The 23,768-nt window shown below is 30.4% G+C and overlaps 1 protein-coding gene and 1 long non-coding RNA gene across 4 annotated transcripts in view; both read right to left on the reverse strand.

Moving 5' to 3' along the window:
- LOC127728172 (uncharacterized) overlaps nt 1-23,768 on the reverse strand; it is a 183,495-nt gene that overhangs the window by 23,331 nt on the left and 136,396 nt on the right. The gene's annotated exons all lie outside the window — the stretch shown is intronic.
- Nucleotides 1-23,768, reverse strand: part of LOC127728058 (xenotropic and polytropic retrovirus receptor 1 homolog) — a 32,223-nt gene that overhangs the window by 4,154 nt on the left and 4,301 nt on the right. For all 3 annotated transcript variants that reach the window (XM_052235245.1, XM_052235244.1, XM_052235246.1), the window contains 11 exons: nt 22,561-22,662; nt 21,796-22,079; nt 20,773-20,874; nt 18,820-18,900; nt 17,071-17,149; nt 16,124-16,311; nt 14,208-14,387; nt 13,090-13,237; nt 12,154-12,348; nt 8,646-8,821; nt 6,965-7,101 (listed from right to left, as the gene is read on the reverse strand). In XM_052235245.1, the coding sequence (XP_052091205.1) occupies nt 6,965-7,101; nt 8,646-8,821; nt 12,154-12,348; nt 13,090-13,237; nt 14,208-14,387; nt 16,124-16,311; nt 17,071-17,149; nt 18,820-18,900; nt 20,773-20,874; nt 21,796-22,079; nt 22,561-22,662 (1,672 nt within the window). The remainder of the gene's footprint in view (nt 1-6,964; nt 7,102-8,645; nt 8,822-12,153; nt 12,349-13,089; nt 13,238-14,207; nt 14,388-16,123; nt 16,312-17,070; nt 17,150-18,819; nt 18,901-20,772; nt 20,875-21,795; nt 22,080-22,560; nt 22,663-23,768) is intronic.

The following is a 23,768-nucleotide window of genomic DNA, read 5'->3' on the forward strand; positions in this document are numbered from 1 at the left end:
ACATAATATAATATTTCCTTTTTACTTATTTTAAAAACCCTTTAAAAAATAAAATGCTTCGCCAAATGCAGCCTGGTATGACCACAGAGGTCGAACCCTGAACAGTTGGGGCAAGTTTGGACACAATATTTAAGCTTGATACTGTCTGAATTTGGATTGTGATCAAATTTTTTTACATAATATAGGTTTCTGACACAAAATAAATGTGGTCAAAGGTCTTAAAAATTTGAAATGGGACATTTAATTTACCTAGAATGGTCTGATATCCAAAATCTAACATCATGGTTAGATTCAGAATATAAAAAACACTAAAAATTTGATTTTGTTGAAATCAAACAAATTTTAATTTTGGACCCTTCAAACCTTAATATGGACTAATTTGAAAACAGGGCCCAAAATAAAAAAATCTAAATGCACAATAAGATTCAGCATATCGTAGAGCTGCAATAATTCAGTTTTTGATGAAATCAAACAAAGTTTAATTTTGGACCCTTTGGACCTCATTGTAGACCAATTTAAAAATGGGGTCCAATATCCAAAATAATAATACAAGGTTAGAACCCCCAAAAATTAAAGACTTAATTTAATCCCATTGAAATTGGTTAAAAGATTTCTATTTATTTTCAATTGAAGATTTCTTGCTATTGTGCAATACTGTGCTGTTTCACAATACTTAGTTAATCTGTTATATATAATAATTTACACACCCTGTTTGGTGAGTATCTCCTGCCATATAAGTATTTGTTGCTTTTAAATATAAATCAGAAATAATCTATGTAAAAATGGAAAAATTTTGAGAAAAAAAAACCAAAAAATTATGAAAAAAATCCCCCAAAAAATTTTTCCACACCCAAAATATTTTTTTTTTTTAATTTGAAATTTTGAAAAATCTTGAAAAAATTTTTTTTTTTTTTGAAATTTTGAAGATTATTTTTTTTTCAGTAAAAGTTTACAATTTCAGAGAGATACATAAACTTTAACACAATTTATTGTCTGGAAACTACAAAAATGCTTGTTTTTGGCCCCTTTTTTGCCCCTAATTTCTAAACGTTTGGGGCAATTACCCCCAAACTCAATCCAAGCCTTCCCTTTGTGGTATGGAACCTTGTAGTACAATTTCAGAGAGATCAATACACTTAAACACAAGTTATTGTCTGGAAACTAGAAAAATGCTCATTTTCTGGCCCCTAATTCCTAAACTGTTGGTACCATAACCCCCAAAATCAATCCCAACCTTCCTTTTGTGGTATTGAACCCTTCTGGTAAAATTTTCTTTGAGATCCATTCATTTAAACTAAAGTTATTGTCTGGAAACCAAATGTGTCTTCAGACGACGACATGATTTTTTGCAGTCGTATGAAATACTAAAAAAAAACATTTTTTTCTAATTGTGAATACTGGTATGTCATGATTAAATGCCATGTCCAGCTTCCACTATTTTCACACTGATCTCATAGTTATCCTGACTATGCACTAATAAAATTAGCCACTGTATACAAAGCAAACATCATCTGATAATTTAATTCAAAGCAGAGATAGTCTGTAAAACATCAACTTATTAAGATTAATATTATGATTCAGAAAAATTTGTTGTGGTATCACTTTATAATAGAATGTTTTAAATTACTTTTGTGTTAACATGCAATTCATTTCTTCATATTCTTACATGTGATCTGCATAAAATATCATTGTAATAAATTTATGGCTGAAATAATGCTTGATTTCATTTCTGATTCTGCATATATTAAAAAAGTGCTGTTCAAGAATTAAATGCATAGGGGCCATGGGGGACACTTTTTTAGACCGCAACCACACATAATATAATATTTCCTTTTTACTTATTTTAAAAACCCTTTAAAAAATAAAATGCTTCGCCAAATGCAGCCTGGTATGACCACAGAGGTCGAACCCTGAACAGTTGGGGCAAGTTTGGACACAATATTTAAGCTTGATACTGTCTGAATTTGGATTGTGATCAAATTTTTTTACATAATATAGGTTTCTGACACAAAATAAATGTGGTCAAAGGTCTTAAAAATTTGAAATGGGACATTTAATTTACCTAGAATGGTCTGATATCCAAAATCTAACATCATGGTTAGATTCAGAATATAAAAAACACTAAAAATTTGATTTTGTTGAAATCAAACAAATTTTAATTTTGGACCCTTCAAACCTTAATATGGACTAATTTGAAAACAGGGCCCAAAATAAAAAAATCTAAATGCACAATAAGATTCAGCATATCGTAGAGCTGCAATAATTCAGTTTTTGATGAAATCAAACAAAGTTTAATTTTGGACCCTTTGGACCTCATTGTAGACCAATTTAAAAATGGGGTCCAATATCCAAAATAATAATACAAGGTTAGAACCCCCAAAAATTAAAGACTTAATTTAATCCCATTGAAATTGGTTAAAAGATTTCTATTTATTTTCAATTGAAGATTTCTTGCTATTGTGCAATACTGTGCTGTTTCACAATACTTAGTTAATCTGTTATATATAATAATTTACACACCCTGTTTGGTGAGTATCTCCTGCCATATAAGTATTTGTTGCTTTTAAATATAAATCAGAAATAATCTATGTAAAAATGGAAAAATTTTGAGAAAAAAAAACAAAAAATTATGAAAAAAAATCCCCCAAAAAATTTTTCCACCCCCCAAAATATTTTTTTTTTTTAATTTGAAATTTTGAAAAATCTTGAAATTTTTTTTTTTTTTTTTGAAATTTTGAAGATTATTTTTTTTTCAGTAAAAGTTTACAATTTCAGAGAGATACATAAACTTTAACACAATTTATTGTCTGGAAACTACAAAAATGCTTGTTTTTGGCCCCTTTTTTGCCCCTAATTTCTAAACGTTTGGGGCAATTACCCCCAAACTCAATCCAAGCCTTCCCTTTGTGGTATGGAACCTTGCAGTACAATTTCAGAGAGATCAATACACTTAAACACAAGTTATTGTCTGGAAACTAGAAAAATGCTCATTTTCTGGCCCCTAATTCCTAAACTGTTGGTACCATAACCCCCAAAATCAATCCCAACCTTCCTTTTGTGGTATTGAACCCTTCTGGTAAAATTTTCTTTGAGATCCATTCATTTAAACAAAAGTTATTGTCTGGAAACCAAATGTGTCTTCAGACGACGACATGATTTTTTGCAGTCGTATGAAATACTAAAAAAAAACATATTTTTCTAATTGTGAATACTGGTATGTCATGATTAAATGCCATGTCCAGCTTCCACTATTTTCACACTGATCTCATAGTTATCCTGACTATGCACTAATAAAATTAGCCACTGTATACAAAGCAAACAACATCTGATAATTTAATTCAAAGCAGAGATAGTCCGTAAAACATCAACTTATTAAGATTAATATTATGATTCAGAAAAATTTGTTGTGGTATCACTTTATAATAGAATGTTTTAAATTACTTTTGTGTTAACATGCAATTCATTTCTTCATATTCTTACATGTGATCTGCATAAAATATCATTGTAATAAATTTATGGCTGAAATAATGCTTGATTTCATTTCTGATTCTGCATATATTAAAAAAGTGCTGTTCAAGAATTAAATGCATAGGGGCCATGGGGGACACTTTTTTAGACCGCAACCACACATAATATAATATTTCCTTTTTACTTATTTTAAAAACCCTTTAAAAAATAAAATGCTTCGCCAAATGCAGCCTGGTATGACCACAGAGGTCGAACCCTGAACAGTTGGGGCAAGTTTGGACACAATATTTAAGCTTGATACTGTCTGAATTTGGATTGTGATCAAATTTTTTTACATAATATAGGTTTCTGACACAAAATAAATGTGGTCAAAGGTCTTAAAAATTTGAAATGGGACATTTAATTTACCTAGAATGGTCTGATATCCAAAATCTAACATCATGGTTAGATTCAGAATATAAAAAACACTAAAAATTTGATTTTGTTGAAATCAAACAAATTTTAATTTTGGACCCTTCAAACCTTAATATGGACTAATTTGAAAACAGGGCCCAAAATAAAAAAATCTAAATGCACAATAAGATTCAGCATATCGTAGAGCTGCAATAATTCAGTTTTTGATGAAATCAAACAAAGTTTAATTTTGGACCCTTTGGACCTCATTGTAGACCAATTTAAAAATGGGGTCCAATATCCAAAATAATAATACAAGGTTAGAACCCCCAAAAATTAAAGACTTAATTTAATCCCATTGAAATTGGTTAAAAGATTTCTATTTATTTTCAATTGAAGATTTCTTGCTATTGTGCAATACTGTGCTGTTTCACAATACTTAGTTAATCTGTTATATATAATAATTTACACACCCTGTTTGGTGAGTATCTCCTGCCATATAAGTATTTGTTGCTTTTAAATATAAATCAGAAATAATCTATGTAAAAATGGAAAAATTTTGAGAAAAAAAAACAAAAAATTATGAAAAAAAATCCCCCAAAAAATTTTTCCACCCCCCAAAATATTTTTTTTTTTTTTTGAAATTTTGAAGATTATTTTTTTTTCAGTAAAAGTTTACAATTTCAGAGAGATACATAAACTTTAACACAATTTATTGTCTGGAAACTACAAAAATGCTTGTTTTTGGCCCCTTTTTTGCCCCTAATTTCTAAACGTTTGGGGCAATTACCCCCAAACTCAATCCAAGCCTTCCCTTTGTGGTATGGAACCTTGTAGTACAATTTCAGAGAGATCAATACACTTAAACACAAGTTATTGTCTGGAAACTAGAAAAATGCTCATTTTCTGGCCCCTAATTCCTAAACTGTTGGTACCATAACCCCCAAAATCAATCCCAACCTTCCTTTTGTGGTATTGAACCCTTCTGGTAAAATTTTCTTTGAGATCCATTCATTTAAACTAAAGTTATTGTCTGGAAACCAAATGTGTCTTCAGACGACGACATGATTTTTTGCAGTCGTATGAAATACTAAAAAAAAACTCTTTTTGTTTTCCTTTTTTTTTAATCTATAAGGAGATTCAAATTATTATCTCTTATAGAGAGAAACTCCTTTTTTAACCGGATTTTCAAAGGAAAAATAGGTTATTGATTTGGGGATGTATCGTGGGCGGGCAGCTGCCAAACAGTGTCCGTTCATTAACATGAAAAAGTTTTGAAAATTTTTTTCAAATTTACCGTAGAAAGGCTTGTATAGTCCGCGGTTTTATTCTCAAAAATTGGACCTTCCAGACGGGGTGCGGACTATAGAGTACAATAAGCAAGAAATAAGAGAAGTATTTCAATTTTGCTGGCGAGGTGGTTTGTTTACGTTCCGCCATCTTTGTTATTTATATTGTAGAGGGCGCCCTTTTCATTTTTCAAACTAATAATTTTAACTCATCCATATTGATAAGTTATTTCTATTCAATATCAAATTAATACTGATAAATATATAAACTAAACCTTTCATTACAAATTTCTCGTTTCTTTTCAATGCATTGGTTGAAATAAACTGGTATCTGCTTGATTGAAACGATACAAACATAGTGAAAAAGACAACCGTAAACCAGCTTAGAATTTGTAAACTACAAAACGTAATCGGTTATTGTTCGTTCCGTTTTGGTGTTTCATACCGACTAATATGGTTTGTATTAGCTTAAGACCCTTCAAACATTAATGTGATAGATATATTAAAGACTGTTTTACAAAAGGATGGAACTGTTTTACTTTCAAAGTCGTATTATAGTGATATCTGTTATGTACGGATTTCGACTCTCACCGGTTATTTTTTTCTTTTACACGTGCTTTTTAAACTTCCTGTTTAAACATACACAAGTTTCTAAATTGTTTTTTAAGTGAATTAAACTTATTTTAACAATCATGAAGCGTTCTAGAATCATTTACAAGCATTTTCAGCTTCTGTTTGATGATGGAAAACAGGTTTTTCCAAGAAAATACCGCAAACGACCGCACAGGATTTGAAATTACCGGAGTTTCATTAGACCTTTTCTAACAGTTACAAAAAGTTTTTTTACCTAAAATTTCGTGGGGAGAAGGGGGTGCGGACTATTCTTTTCTTTGGTAAATTGTTTGAAGAATTTTGTGGTAGGTTTGTTTGTTATTCTGTATAAACTAATTTTCTGAATGCTATATAATTTTATTTGATGAAGTGAACTCCTTTAATTACATAATAATCAATTTTTATTAAAGGATATATTTCATTACATTACATTGTGTAGATACAGTTGTTGACATTGATAGATAAGTTGCAGATCTATATTAGTTTGTGACAAATGAAAGAAAAAATATTTGGAACTATTAATTATATTTGATTATAATTTGAAAATAGATATACATTGTGTTACATCATATCTAATTTCAGAGAACTATTTTTAGTGGTTAAATCATATCTAATTTCAGAGAATCATGTTTGCTTTATTAGTTAAACCATTTATGTTCAAAGGGAAATAACTCAAACTTATTCCATGAACCAGTAATGATAACATACATATGGATTCTGTTCAATTAATTTTAGTCATTAGTTGTCAAAATTTCTTTATAACTATATTTTTTAAAGTCATGTGTGTTATGAAGGTAGATGTCACAGTTGTTATGTGGTATTTTATTTTTGTTGTGTGTGTTAATGTTTAATTTTTACATGATCCTGTTTGAGGGTTCAGATTTGCAAATATCATTTTCATTATTAATTAGATAATAATCTATTTTAAATATTCAATCACAATCCAAATTCAGAGCTGTTTTAAGCTTAAATGTTGTGTCCATACTTGCTCAACTCTTCAGGGTTCGACCTCTGCAGGAAAATCCTGTTTGCTGTCACTCGACAGCCTCTTGTTAATCTTTATTAAGGAGATTCAAATTATTATTTCTTATCCAGAGAAAATTCTTTTATCTTTCAGAATTACAACTGTATATCTAGCTATCTTTAGGTTTGAAATTTGTAGATACAAAGTATGATCTGTTTATAAAAGCCTGAATACTAACCTGAAAAGTTCTAATGAGGCTAATAGCGTTACTAATACTTCTTTGTGTTCAAAATATGGATTTTCTCCAACTGACACCGTCAGTGTCCATACAAATCTCAAAATAAAATCTTCAACTATGGCAAAATAATAGTAACCCTGAAAAAAGTAATAAATAATAATTCATTTACAGTAATTTCTGAACAATTAAAATATACTGAATTAAATTTAAAATGATATCTGATTAAGCAAAAAAAGTATTTAGCAACAAAACAAATACAAATCACACATTGTTGCTGTAAAATCAAAAGATTTTTTTTTTATAACATTTTGTTTGCAGTTGGAAACAAAATTTGTAAAACAAAGATTCACATCAAAATAAACATGTATACTAAGTTTCAAGTTAATGTGACCACAAGTTCATGGCAAACTACCTTCATCCAAAACTTAAACCTGAAACAGGACAGATTACTGTAAATTCAGAAATTATTGCGTGCATTTATTATTACAATTATTCAAGAATGGACAAACATGTGAGTTAAATTAAAGCGATTTTTGTGTTTTCGAAAAAATCTGCATAAAGGTTTATTGCGATACTCACTCAGTTGCATTATTCGCATTAATAAAAACCTTGCAATAATTTCTGAATTTACAGTAATCAAACAAACTGACTGATACACTGACTTGAAGACTTGATGCTGCCAAGCTATTTCAGATGGGCTGACAAATTGTGCTTATCTATCATATACACATGAAAAACATATATTCTGCAAACCAGATAAAGCTAAAATGCATAAATCTGTGTGTATAATTAATCCAAAAAAAGACTGCTTATAAATACATATATCAGGTTGCTGTAATATGCCACTGTAAGCAAAGTAAATACAAAAACAAAATTCTTTTATTGCACTCAAATGTATGCTAAAAAATCTCATTTTTAACGTTTCTGCCATTGAATTGAAAAAGTTAAATGCATGTTATGCCTGATTATGCATAACCTTGTATAATTTATTGAAATACACTAATTAAAAACTGGTATAAAATGTGCAAACAGGCATTACACTCCAATGTATGATCAGTCATATCTCTTATCTAACTTCTACAGTTGTATTTGCTAAATATGCCTTTTATATAAAAATAAGGAGTTGTGGTATGATTGCCAATGAGACAACTATCCACCCAAGTTCAAATGAAGTGGATGTAAGCAAAAATAGGCAACCGTAGGGCCTTCAACAATGAGAAAAACCCATACTGTATAGTCAGCTATAAAAGGACACGAAAAATATGAAACAATTCAATTGAGAAAACTAACGGCCTAATTTATAACAAAACAATTTACGAAAAAAAAATATGACGGACATGAACAGACATATGTCTTTTTATACTTCATTGAGACATTTGATCATATGTGCGACAGTTTTTGCTAATTTCTTGATAGAGAAAGAATAATGGATTTTATTGATTGTTTAACTTAACCATCCATTTTGATAATTGTTGTGACAGATATATCTATATTTGTGAGAAAAAATAATACCAGTCTTAAGAAGATATTTCCTGCCTAGTGTCTCAGGAAATTTTACTTTTGTTTCACCAAATACCAAATACCCTTCCTGAACATATGATATTTTTGTCCAAAATTCCTTGCTATCTTTTAATAAATTGTATATGAAATATCATATTGCAGTATTCTACTAAACAAGTACCTTGGAAGCATATACTATTTCTTCTCTAAGAAATCTGTTTTCTCCAGCATTTCTATCTAGTATACCCCAATCCATTTTCAGATCCCAAGTCAATGTATAACAGGAAGATATCACGGCTGCTACAATCCACAGGTAAAAGAAAGCATGGTTTTGTTTGTATTCTTTACCCTGCCACTCTGAAATAAAACTATGACATTAGATGATAACAAAAATTATTTCATGCTAGTTCAGTGAAAAGGTGACATGAGAATTAACAAAAAACAAATATGACAGACATGCACCAACAACAACCACTGAACTACAGGCACATATAGAATGTGGCGGGGTAAAACTAGTTTGCTGGTGCATAACCCATTGATTGTTGTAGTATAACTCAGGCTATTGATTGTTTCACATTTTGTCATCACAGGGCCTTTTATGGCATTATATTGTACAGTAAGGGTTTTGCTGATTGTTTAAGTGATCTTATTTGCATGTTGGTCTGTATTGACAATTGTCTCATTGGCAATCATACCCCATCTCCTTATTTTCATATGCAGTAATTTCTGACTTGACAGTATTTCTGACATCAAATGTATTGTTCTGATAAGTCACTTAGGTCTAATGTAAAATTATGAAATTATATAAGGTCCTTTATACTACAATTAAAAATATATGTCCTTTGACCTCCTCACTTTTGAAATCCTGAATATTTTATGAACAATAATTATGCAACAACAAATATATTATAAACTATAATCTCATAACAAAAACTCTTGAGTCCTGTTTTAGTTAAGATTCTACAGAAAGTTAAAATGATAAATAAATAAAATTTAAGATTTTGAGCTAAAGACTTAATATTCTGATATGATTCATATATGTAAGTGCAGCTATTGGGTAGGATATTTAAGAATATTTAATAAAAACTCCTACAGGTATAGTACTAACTAAAAGATATGCTTTATCTTACAGTAACTGAATAAACTGGAAAGTTGTTGCTCAAATAAATCAAGGGAAATTCGTCAAAATAATTACAAGTCAATACAGATAAATCATTCAATTAAATTTTACAATTATTCAATACTAATGGTTGAATGTCCAAAAATAAGATATTCATTGAAAAAGTTCATGTTAATGAAAAATTCTGCACTAATTATCTAATTTTTAACCAAAACTTATGGTAATTCTTAAGTTTTTTCTACAAAGAACATATTGGGGTAAAATGAATGCAAGAGAATGAATTAATAACTTTCAACTTTCAACTAAATTCTAGTCATGCATCGTTCTGAGCAAAAATAACAGTAAACACAGTGTAATCTTACAATAAATATTTGTTTTTTTTTTCCCTCAAAGAAAACCACATAAACTACTCTTGAAAGGATCTTTTTTTGCAGGGGATTGAAAAACATAGAATAGTCCTGAAATCAAGTTGCGTGATAAAAGGATAATGATGATCAAAGTAAAAGAAGCTGGTCAGAGGGGTGAGCAGTAACATAATGGAATCGCTGGTCAGAGGGGTGAGCAATAACATACTGGAATCAAGCATTTGAACTTGGGACTTAATAAATATGCTTGCTGGTAAAACAATTTACAAGAACTGATTGTTGACATATATGTAGACACTAAGGGTAGTCCAATGACCACTTTCTATTTTGTAGAGATTTGATTTGATTTGATTTTTGGTGTTTTAACGCCACTTTTAAGCACCGCTTTTGGGCTATTTCGTGGTACCCAGTTTTTATTGGTGGAGGAAGCCGGAGTGCCCGGAGAAAACCACTGACCTTCGATAGGAAAACTGACAATCCTAGTCAATTAAGATTGGAGTCGAGTGCACCCGCACGAGCGGGGTTCGAATATTTTGTAGATATGAAGTAATTAAAATATCAACAATAATTAAAAAAAATAGAATAAAACAAAATCATAGCAACAATGTTAAAGTTTGAATATAATACCTCCATAGTATTTGTATGAATCAGTTGATGAACCTATAGGAAATGTAATCAATGTTGTCATAACTTAAAACTAACCTATAGGAAATGTAATCAATATTGTCATAACTTAAAACTAACCTAGTATTTGTATGAATCAGTTGATGAACCTATAGGAAATGTAATCAATATTGTCATAACTTAAAACTAACCTATAGGAAATGTAATCAATATTGTCATAACTTAAAACTAACCTATAGGAAATGTAATCAATATTGTCATAACTTAAAACTAACCTATAGGAAATGTAATCAATATTGTCATAACTTAAAACTAACCTACAGGAAATGTAATCAATATTGTCATAACTTAAAACTAACCTATAGGAAATGTAATCAATATGGTCATAACTTAAAACTAACCTATAGGAAATGTAATCAATATTGTCATAACTTAATTTTAACTACTATAAATAGAAGCATATATAACTGTTTTCAAGGTATCTACAAAAACTTAGTAGACAATATCCTAAAAACAAAAATTGAAAAAAAATGTATATGTACATTGTTGGAAATATATAATATTTTTTCTACATTTATAACCAGGAAAAAAGACAGAATCAAAAATCATTTATAAGCTCCCAAAGGGAGCATAAATGGTAGAAGGGTTGATTTGGTTCTATTCACTATGGCATATAAAAACCTGCAATTACATGGCATTGATAAAAAACTCTTTCAGGTTTTCATACTTTTCAGGGTTTTTTGTTTAACATCATAAAGAAGCATATGATTTCCCAAGAATTTGTATCGGAGGAGCAAACTATTTCCCACAAATTTTTAAAACAAATAAAATAGCAATCAATAATAAGAAAATCAAACATGCACCAAGCCACCAACTGCCTTCAGATAGCACCTGCCTCATATAAATGTAATGAAGAGAGTATGGATATAGCCTATGTTTTGCAATGCCATATTGATGCCACCCTGTTTAGTTACTTATAACATTCACAGCTTTTTTTTTTAAGAATTTGACATTGTTTTGAACATCTCCAAGGTAAAGACAAAAATAAGATTTGATGTAAACAGTAATTAAACATTTCCCTAATTATAAAAGAAGGAAACAAGAAGATGACATAAGTAAATAAATAGGGTATAAGTTTTTTTTTGGAATCAAGTTAATTTGAATATTAAAAAGGCTGACTAATGGATAATGCATTATAATAAATACCCTTGATTATGCTGTATTTAATCTATATGGAAAATTTTCAATGTCTTGCAAAAAATGTTGTGTCTGTGTTTTTCTAACTTTTTAATTTTTTGGCAAATAGGTAAAATAATTGGTTAGGTATAAGTGAATAGATGGCAGTAAGGATAAATTAATTTTACGGATAAATTAATTTTACCTGTAATTAAATCTTCAGTGAATTATGTCAAAGTAAAATGAAAAGGAATAACTTTGATTATTTTATGTTAGTATTTTATGAATGGACCAAAAATTTAAAGATTTAGACAAAAACCATGTCTATTGGTCATTTGTGTCATTGGTTTGTTGTTGTATTGATTGTTTTCTATTTTTTCATATATATTGAAACATAAACTTACCCAAAGTTGAAGAATAAAGCCCAGAAAACAGTACAACAAAGAATGTTGTAGAATATTTTCCTGCATTGACAAGATGGGGAAATGCCATCTTTGTGTCTCTGTAACGTCTCAGACATTGAGCAAATCTGAACCAGGCAGGTAAAGTACTAACAATGGATCTGATGCCAAACTTTGACATTGTACATACTTCTGGTCCTGCAATAAAAAACAAGCAATTCAAATTAACATTAAATTTTTAAAGAACATTTTGTGATCAGGGAATATTTTAGGTCTAGTTTTTCACAGACCTGGACGTTTTAATTAAAGAATTCCATTTATGTCTGTATGATGCTAAATTAATACTAGTAAAAAAAGTCAATGTGCTCTAGGATCAATGAAAAATTCTGTTACAAAAGTCATTTTGAAAGTTTTTATAAAGAAACCAAAAATTTTATGTCAAATAATAAGAAACCCAACAGCGAACTACTTAATGTTACACAGTACCTGTCAACATAAAGAAACATCTGTAAATCAAATCTACACATATTTGTATTTTTACTAACAAAAATCATTCTTTTGTTCTTAAAAATTTTGGTCTATAGTTTAAATTTTTCAATACAATCTCATCTTTGTAATGCGCTTTTATATGGTATGGGTTTTAGTTCATTGTTTAAGGCATACAGTTGACCAAAAGTTGTTTATATCCACAGTCTTTGGACTCTTGGTGGGGAGTTGTCTTATTGGCAATCATACCACATATCTCCTTTTATTTTTATATTGTGATTATGCTTACTGATAATTAAATTATCCCAAATTTCATTATTACTTTATTATACAGGGCAATTTAAGCTCCTAACGCATCTAATTTTCCCCATCTTTTATTTTTTGTCACTTGACAATTTTTTTGTGATTTTATTTAGATATACAGAAAAGCATTGTAATAATTTAGCTACTTACTATTTGGTCCATGCCATTCTACTTCAAAGGCATAGAAACATACAAAATATTCAAAATCTAACAACACAATAGCAAGACTGTTTAACTGGTCAGCAAGCCAGAAGTCAGCAAAACCAACGTGGTGGAATGGTGAAGTTACAATACGAAACTGAAAAATATATTAAAGTTGTCAATTGGACTTAGATTAATTACTCTGACTTGACAGTTATTGTTTTTTCTTCAGTTATTGCAGTTCATTCCAAACTCTGACCCCATTGCCATTTGTTTGGTCACGTCATCAATTTGTTAAACTGGTCAGAAATTTTACCAAACTGCTCTAAAAGAGTCAAAATCAAGTCGTCAATGATAAAATAGGTTGATAAAAACACTAAAGGTCAAGTCATTGTAAAAAACTTCCACTTAATAAATTGCAACTCCTCACAGTATGGCTGGAAGCCAAAGGGCAGCAATATACCCTTGAAACATTAAAAGAAATATATTGGAAAATAAAATTCTAAAATGTTAAGTCTGAGTACCAAAATTTCCTAAATTTCAGATAACAATTGACCATTTTTAACAATATTTAACATAAAGTTTTCATAGTATCAATACATCTCAAATATCAGCCTAATATCTTAATCGAGAAGAGAGAAGAAATTAAACAACAGATGATTTAATGATGAAAAGATAGGTGTACAGAATGCCAGGTTAAAATAAGCCCTAATACATTAATGTTTTATAATGTGTATATTATACTTTCATTCAAATGTTCTTTTATAATAAAAATTCTGTATTTTGTCATAAGACTTAAAATAAACTATTTAGAGAAAGCATTTAATTGCCTGATAGTCAGTACAGCTGTTGTTAATACATGTAATATTGATTGGATGCATAAATAAACAGAATGTTCATGTGGGTGGGTAAAGTTTAGCACAATTGTTTTCTGCATCCTCAAAATATTCAATTTTACTTTTTTTTATTAAATTTAAGACTTTTTCTATGTTTTCATTCTATAGATCAAATAATAAATATTTTAAGATTAATTTTATACTGGTTTGGTTAAAAAATGACAGTCATTATTATAATAAAAAGAATACTATTTTTACTGATGATTCTCATTGTTATCTACAAATACTTACCAAAACAGAGAGTAACCAATATCTGGAACTATGGTGAAATATATGTATAGGATTAACCAGGAACAAAAACAAGAACCCTGCCATTATCAATGGAAAAATAAATGGTGGCCATCCTAGATGATTACTGAATAAATAGCCTAGCAAACACAATGTCCATACTACTGCTAATGCTGCAGCTAACTGAAAAATATAATCATTCTTAACATTTATACATGTTCTTTATAATAAATAGGACAATATACAAACACATTTTAATATTCATCATGAAATTTCAGAAGCTCATTGTCAGTTACTTTAAATTAATAAATGTAGGGGAATTTCACATGATTCACATATTAGTTATTTGATATTTAAAGTATGGTACATATGTAATAGAAAAGAAAGAAAATAGTGTATCAATCCATGGCATAAAATCACAACACACACATGAAAAAAAAAGAAGCTAAGAAACAAAGCTTTTATTGGTATTCTTCATCTCAATGTTATGTTCATTGTGAGTAAAATAATGTTTCAAAGAGTGTTTTTGACTTCCTAAAAGTTTTTCTGAGTTCATGAAAAAGAACGCAGACCTTGAAATTCCTAAGAGATATTTAATCTGTAAAAGTACCTATAAAAATCCTTGTTTTTATGCGTGTGGAAAATAGAGCAGATTGAAATATTCAAGCTGTACTGGATAATTAAACAATGTACACTTTAATGGGTAAATCATCTACAGATATCCAAAAGGAGTCCAAACAACTGACCAAGAAAAGAAAAGAGAGAGGAAAGAGAAGAAACTATAGATACAGTAACACTACCACACAGAATACATCTAATGATCACCCTTATATATTGCCATAACAACCAGGATTATCTAGCAGAATTTACATGTCCAAGGCCTAAATAACTTAGAATACCTGACCAGGTACTTAGAGAATAAATCTGTGCCAAGATCCTACTGATATTACGCCAAACATCAAGTCCCAGACACCAAAGTTTTATCTATAAAAATCCTCGTTTTTATGTGTGTGAAAAATAGAGTAAAGATTTTATATATTTGTTACCACTTCCACTTTTATCAACTTACTGAAGTCCACATACAATGTACTTCAGGGATAATTTTTCTTATTGTAACCGTCCTGATGATGCCACTCATGTGGTGAAACATGTAGACATAATAAACTCTTTATTATTTCGGTATAACATGGGTGTTGATGTCTTTATCCCCCCCTTTATAGGTTAATATCAGAAATATCTCGGACAAGTTCTATAATGGTGGCTGATCGACTGTTTTTAAAAGAGTTATGCCCCTTTGGAAATACTAAATTTATGAAAAATGGCCTCTTTAGCGCTCTCACAGGTACAATTCTTGCCAGATTTTTATAAAACTTAAACTATGGGTTAATATCAGCAAAATCTCGAACAATTTCTAAAATGGTGGACGATCGACTTTTTAAAAAAGAGTTATGCCCTTGGAAATATTAAATTTATGGAAAATGGCCTCGTTAGTTCTCCCTCGGGTACAATTCTCGCAAGATTTTTATAAAACTTATACTTTAGGTTAATATCAGCAATATCTTGGACAAGTTCTATATCGACTTTTTTTAAAAGAGTTATGCCCCTTGGAAATATTAAATTTATGGAAAATGGCCTCGTTAACGCTCTAACAAGTACAATTCTTGCCAGATTTTTATAAAACTTATACTACAGGTTAATATCAGCAATATCTCGGACATGTTCTATAATGGTGGACGATCAACTTTTTTTAAAAGAGTAATGCCCCTTGGAAATATAAAATATGTGCAACGCGGGGTAAATTGGAACTCTGTTCTTTTATCTGTTTGTTAACGTGGACATACTAATGATACATTGGCTATCAAAATATGTGCGGTAGATTAACTTCTTCCAAAGATTAGAGTATACAAGTTATTAAATACCTCTAACAACTGATGTGGTGACAGATGGCGACGTGGATCAATTTCAAATATCAGTACATGATTGACCCCTGATGACCTCCAGCCATAAGTGTTTATACCTAAGAAACAGATCATCATAATAATCAGGAACATTCCACGGAACATTCTCAACGCTGGCTCCCAATTCCCGGAATGATTGGTAAAAAATGCTGAAAATAAAACAAAATATGATGTATTTTTGTTAGAAGTGTAATGCTATTATCTCCATTTACATCTCATTTCAACAGAAATAACAAACTTGTCCATATTGTAATCAGAAAGAATGACTGACTTTCATGTATGATTATTTTAAGAAAGGTAAAAGCTCTTTCTTTCAATCAAAATTAAATTTTTTTTATGCTTTGGGTGGTTCAGTATAACTTGTATATTTAGAATTTGAAAAAATTACAAATGTTATTACGTATATTGCAGAAACTGTTCAGAAATAAAAACATGATTGTGTGAGAAAACAGAAAAACTGAGATAATGATGGTTCTTTAAAAGTATTAAACTTAATAGAGAAAGGCTTCTTTTATGCAAACCAATATTGATCATGCTGACATAACCTTTTCTTTTTTTTATTACATTTTCCCATTAGATTAGGGACAGAAGCATTACTTTACAGCATACTTAAAATTTATAAATACACATTTTGGGTTTTGATTTCCTTATCTTTTTGTTTAATCTAATCTATTTTTCCTTACCATTTATATTAGGGTTTCTATCTTTGTTTGTATGTGTTTTTAGGAGGAGTCAGATGTTTGTGGTTAATGAGCTATGTCTTACTGACCTATATTTTTGGTGATTTCTGATATCTTTTTATGTTTTGTTTTAAGTTATTTTTTGCATTTATTTCCTGTCAGAGTTGATAGGTAGCAGCTTATCTATTTGACAATTCTCAAAGTTAAGGGAGATAACTAATACTATACCTGTTATTACCACAACAATAACGAGAACAATAAACATTCCAAAAAACAGACCAACTCTACACATTGTCATTGGGTTTTGCTGAAAATATAAATCAAGAACATTAAACTTTAAGCTTGCAATTTTTTTTCTTCCAAAACACAACAGTTCTGCCAAATAACAAAGCTTTTAAACTATATCATATTTATGAAACAAATGTCTACTTAATTTTTGTTATTCTCAGGTTCTTTTTTCGAAATTCATCTAAAATTTCGGAACTGAGATTAATTTTCAGAATTATCTCTCTTTGTACAGTGCTGGTCTGTTGATAACTAATCTTTACAACAAAAGAGATAATTTCAATTTTCTCATAGAGAACTTCCCAATTTTATGTACATGCATATGAAGTATGGAATATATTTCCCGGTTGATATGATATTCCAGAGGTGTGTTTCCTATCATGATTTATTTCACACAGGGTTGCTGTTTACAAGAAAGCTATATAAAGGGTTTTAAAGTAGAAAGTAAAAGTCATCTTTTTTAAAGGTTTTAGAGTGTCATCCTGATTTGGTTAAATGTTATGAAATACCTGTGACACAGATGACTTTTGGTAGGTTCAATTCACTGTAGCCACAATCCTATCGTCTTTTCCTTGTGATTGATATAGAATGTAACTTTATCAACAGATTTAAACTTGCCATGAGCAACATGGATGCATCTAATGGAGCAGGAAAAGCTTACCCTTCTTGAGCACCTGAGTTCACCCCCAGTTTTTGGTGGAGTTTGTGTTGCTCAATAAACCGTTTTCTATGTGATGTTTTGTGGACTGTTGTCTCTTTGTTTGTTGTTTTTCTTTGACTGAGTATTGTTTGTGTTTCCTCAAATTATGGTTTTGATTGACACCTTGGTAGCTTCTCCCATTTTTATTATTTCTATATAAATATAATTAAAACTATATGCATTGGAATGACACGAATGGCCCCATACCCAAAAAAGGTTGAAGCCATTTTTAGGAGTTGAGAAAATTTGAGAATGAGTCTGTATAACTGTTATTTTCACGAAATTTTCAAAGTCTAAAGCCCGTAATTTCGGCACAAATCAGTGGAGCTTACCCAGACATATACTCAATCTGTAACTCATCATAATAGACTAACAAAAATAAAATCAGCTCAAAATGTAAAGGAGTTTTAGAAAAAAATTCTGTATAACTGTTATTTTCACAAAATGTTCAAAGCCAGTTGTTTCGGCAAAAAACAGCTGAGCGGAACAACATAAAGTCGATCTTAACTCATCATAGAAGACTCATGAACTAAAAATCAGCTCAATATGTGAAGGCGTTTAGAAAAAAGGTCAACTAAACATAAACTCGATATGTTTCTCATCACAGTTGACTCACATACTAAAAATTAGTGTCTAGAAAAAAATATTCTATATAACTGTTTGTTGCGGAATGATGGAATGACGGAATGATGGATAAGGGTAAAACTATATGGCCCCGATAACTTTGTTGCAGGGCCATAAAAATATTTTACAGATTAAAGACACGACCATGTTTTTTTTTATGTGTTCTTGGGTTTTCAACTAATTCACATATACTTCACTCCACTGTCAGTAGAAATACTATCATTTGTACTTAGATATATGTCAGAAGACTTAACAGACCATTCAAATATAATTATTGTTCATCATGTATGTATATGTAAGACAAATCTTAATACTGTTATGTGAATATTAATTATTTCTACAATAAACTGAATGTATAATAAATTCACCTTTTCTCCTAATGGAGGTACTCTCAGTCTTTTCATAGCTTTCGATCTATTTCCTCCTTCTAAGTCAGATGTCACACTTTGCTACAAATATAGAACACCAAAGTTACCCCCAAAAAATACAAATGAATATCATGTTATATGAAAATAAAAAGACTTATTTAAAACTCATGTAAACCTTTTCCAAAAGGTTTACATGTATACTTACTCATATATTTCATAAACTGTTAACACTGAGAAATGTCAGGGGAACACATCAGAATAAAAAGGAAAGCAGTAAACTTTCACACAGTGACACAGAAAATATATACAATATGGAATAATGGAAGAACTCATACTTTCATCAAAAACTATTTTGACATAGAAATACTTGAATGTTTAATTTGTTAACATTTACCCAAGTCAGGGGAAAAGACGTGTATCTATGGACCCAACCTGCCACAATATGAAGATAAATATAAGTACTTATTGACATTCTTAGCTAAAATTTAGGGTACAAACCCAAAATTTATTACCGGTATCATAGGTTTCTGGGCCCCCTGCTACTTTTTCCCCTGCTAAAGCTTAACCTCCTCTTGTGTCCTTATCTTAATTTCCTTGGCTATTTTGAACAATTGTATTATACATACTTGACTATTTCCTGAAGTGTGTAATATATAACATATTTTTCAAATGACAAATTGTATCATCATGGAGTAAGACTAGTTTCAAAAAAATAAACTAAAAGGACTGTGATAATGATTTAAAGTTTAACCATGTACCCTTCAAGACGTTGACTACATTTTTAGCTCACCTGGCCCAATGGGCCAAGTGAGCTTTTCTCATCACTTGGCGTCCATTGTCGTCCGTTAACTTTTACAAAAATCTTCTCCTCTGAAACTACTGAGACAAATTTACCCAAACTTGCCCATAATCATCATTAGTGTATTTAGTTTAAAAAATGTGTCCGATGACCCCGCCTGCCAACCAACATGGCTGACATGGCTAAAAATAAATATAGGGGTAAAATGCAGTTTTTGGCTTACATCTCTGAAACTAAAGTATTTAGAGAAATCTGACATTTGGTAAAAATGTTTATCAGGTTGAGATCTATCTGCCCTGAAATTTTCAGACAAATCAGACAAGCCGTTGTTGGGTTGCTGCCCCTGAATTAGTAATTTTAAGGAAATTTTGCAGTTTTTGGTTATTATCTTGAATATTATTATAGATAGAAATAAACTGTAAACAGCAATAATGTTCAGCAAAGTAAGATCTACAAATAAGTCAACATAACCAAAATTGTCAATTGACCCCTTAAGGACTTATTGCCCTTTGTAGTCAATTCTAACAATTTTTCTTAAATTTTTGTAATCTTTTACAAAAATCTTCTCTACTTAATCTACTGGGCCAAATAGAATTAAACTTAGCCACAAATTTCAATATGGTATCTTGATTGAAAAATGTATCTGATGACCCTGCCATCCAACCAACATAGCCGCCATGACTAAAAATTGAACATATGGGGTTTACTATAGAAGTCTATTGGAAAATTGTAAAAAAACAATTTCAAATGGTCACAACTTGAAAACTAATTTATATAATGATAAGGGGTCTTCAGTAACTATTGTAAGACTACAATGGGATGACTTGCTTTTAATTTAACTACTGGGCCAAATTAAACCAAACTTGGCCTCAATCATTATTAGGGTATCTAATACTATTTATTATGATTTTAACCTTATTTTACATGATTTCCAAAACCACAGTAGATACAGGTGAGCGACACAGGCTCTCAAGAGCCTGTGGTTTTTGCTTTATGTACATCTTCACATGATGCTTTTCCTTTAAGTAAAGTTTCATTAAATCCATCTACATTTAATGAGCTCACCCAAACAGACAGGATGATTCTTATATAACTCCCAAATGTTTTGCAGTTGGTATATTGAAAATGAAACATGTTGTCATGTAGTTACTTGCCTCTGTCTCTTTAATCAGGTGGTCTACTTCCTTGTTGGTATAAAATGGTGCTGTTTCTACATTCTGTTGTCTCCATTCTACTCCTCTAGTTGTTACCATTATCTGTAAGTAAATCTCACTTTTTAATAATCAGTAAGACCTACAACTATTCCAGATATTACCAAACAAAAAGTAGGGTGATGTTTTAATAAAAATATTAGTGGTGCACTATTTTTGGCCTGAGGTATCAGAAGTTTGTGGAAAAATCATTCAAAACTTTACACATGAAGGGTATCTGCAAAAATCTTGACCCATCAGAGTCTTATATTTCAGGAATAGCCTAGAAAAGATCATGTATGTTTGAAACCCCTCCAGCAAAAATGCCTCACCTTTTTTAAACTTAATTTGACCAATGGAGCTGAAATTGAGTCTAAGGCCATATCACATACTTCTTATTGAATCAGAAGGTCATATTTTCCCTGCAATCAATCTAAATACAAAATATTGTTACCCTATAGTTTATAGTAACTGAGGAACAGACCTCATCCTGAAATCTGTTTATACTCCTCCCAACCAATCTAAATACAAAATATTGTTACCCTATAGTTTATAGTATCTGAGGAACAGACCTCATCCTGAAATCTACTTATACTCCTCCATACCAATCCAAATACCAAATATTGTTAATGAAGGCAGAAGAACCTTTTTCAGCACTTTGGGATTGAGCCATTTAATTTTAAAAACTTTAGGAATAACCCCTTATGTCTTGGAGAATTTGGGAATTTGGGATTTGATGTTATTTTAATGCAGGAATGAACACATTATTTTCACAGGAATTTAGGCATGGGTATTTATGTTCTCTGGAATTTGGGATAAGAACCCATCCTACAATAAAACGTATTGGTATGTCATGTCATGAAATTCAATAAATCATGAACACTGCCATACCCTAAAATGGTGTAACAATTAACAGTACATTATTTTCCTATCAAAAGTAGGGATTTAACCTGGAACCCTTAGCTCAGTAAGCCACAGAAAACTTACTTTATCATGTTTCTTTAAGATCTTTCTAAAGCCTGTGAAGTTCAGAGACTGATAATTCTGTAGAAGAATTAAACTAAGGTAAAATTCACTGAATGCTAGCTTCAGATCATGGAGTTTTCTGGTGTGTATCTGTGCAGTCTCTCTGTTTTCTTTATCCTTAAACAAGGAATAAACAGCATTTGATTTCCTCCTTCGTAGTCCATGGGGTTTATGTGCATGTTCCAGAAATGCATCAAGCTCTGCTCTTAAGCTAGCAAATTTCCTATTGGCTTCTGATATTTTTTCTGTTAAAAAATAACATTATATGTGTATTCAACAATACAAATATCAATTAAATCTTGCACCTAAATAAAAATTTCAAAAAAACAAAGTTTTCAATATTTCTATTTAAAAAAAAATCATTTTAGAAGCAATTTTTAGTACTCCGTCAATAATCCACATCTCTGGATCCATTTCCTCACTCACTATAGTTTTTGTTCTCACTCTCTTTTAGGAGAGTTATACAAATTTGTCAATGACAGTACTATATCTTCTCAATTCCAGTGTTATAATATTATATTTACTAATGAGAAGCCTTGATTCTTATAAATATGCTCTTTTCTGTCATTGACATTGTTTTTAAGCTAGAGTAAAATCGCAATTTTTACCACAGACATTATGCTAAAGGTTATATTGGGATAAATTCATGATCTTCATATTATAAACTGATCATGGTGATTAACATCTAAATAAAACTCCCTGACAATCTGAAAAACAAAAACTTGCCATAGAAGAAAGTGTTGATTTTAGACAATTCTTTGTCACAAAACTGAAAGAATCTTTCATCAAATCTTGCATAGTATCTCTGTAATGTACTGGCATCAGCAACTGAAAAATTAAAAGAAAAATTAAGACAAGAACTTATAAAAAATTGTGTTTGCATACATGTGACTAGCCATGAAATTTCCAAGTTTAAGTGGGTAGCTAGGCTAAAATATGTTTATTGCAAATTTTTCAATTACAGACTGAAAGAAAACACCCTGTCAAGTTATTTTGACAGTTTCTTCAAAATAAAGAACTTACAGGTTATTTTGTATTTTGCCAAGAAAAGCATTTAACAGCTGATGTAAAGATTTTCGGAAACATTTGTAAAGTATTCCATCAGCTTCTTATCAATTTCAAGAAGCATACATATTTTTACTTTATATTTAATGAAAAAGTAGTTATCGCCTACAAATGACAGTATGATTTTCGTTACAATTCAGTTTACATTCTCCCGTTAAATGCAACGAATATATTTAGTTAAAAGATGACTTATTGTTCTTTTGTGTCATTGTATTGACGTCTCCTTTATGTTTACTTTGTGTCACTTTTCATTCATATACGTATTAAATTTGAAAAGCTGAAAGAACAAGGTCTATTCTACCTTTCTGCAAATGGTCTTTAAAACTTTCATTAATGTCAAAAGATTTTTCCAAAGTTGTTTTGGAATAAAATACAAAACTATAGAACTAATCAAACTGAGTGGTCACCATTTTTTACTTTTATGATTGGCTTTTACCAATATCTTTATTGCTTTCCTTATGAATAGAATAGAGAATGGAAATGGGGAAAGTGTCAAAGAGACAACAACACGACCATATAGCAGAAAACAGAAAAATGGGTCTTCAATGCAGTGATAAAATCTCACACCCGGACACTGGCCCCATAACAATAATGTATACTAGTTTAGCCAAATGGACCCCACACTAAACTCTGAAACATACAAATGAACAAAATAAATAAATGGTTGACATAGACATATGTCTTGCCTTTTTGTAATTTTGATAGTATAATGCAAATATTGAATCCAAACGGCAACATTTAGACATGTGAACTATGCAAAAAACTCCAAAATAAATAAACCATGACTTATGGTGCAGGACCAAATATATCCCAATGAAAATGATTTTCCATTCGGGGTTAAACATGTTTTGTGAGATATCAACCCTCCC

This window comes from Mytilus californianus, unplaced genomic scaffold (assembly GCF_021869535.1).
Source record: "Mytilus californianus isolate M0D057914Y unplaced genomic scaffold, xbMytCali1.0.p SCAF_2, whole genome shotgun sequence".
Classification (NCBI taxonomy): domain Eukaryota; kingdom Metazoa; phylum Mollusca; class Bivalvia; order Mytilida; family Mytilidae; genus Mytilus; species Mytilus californianus.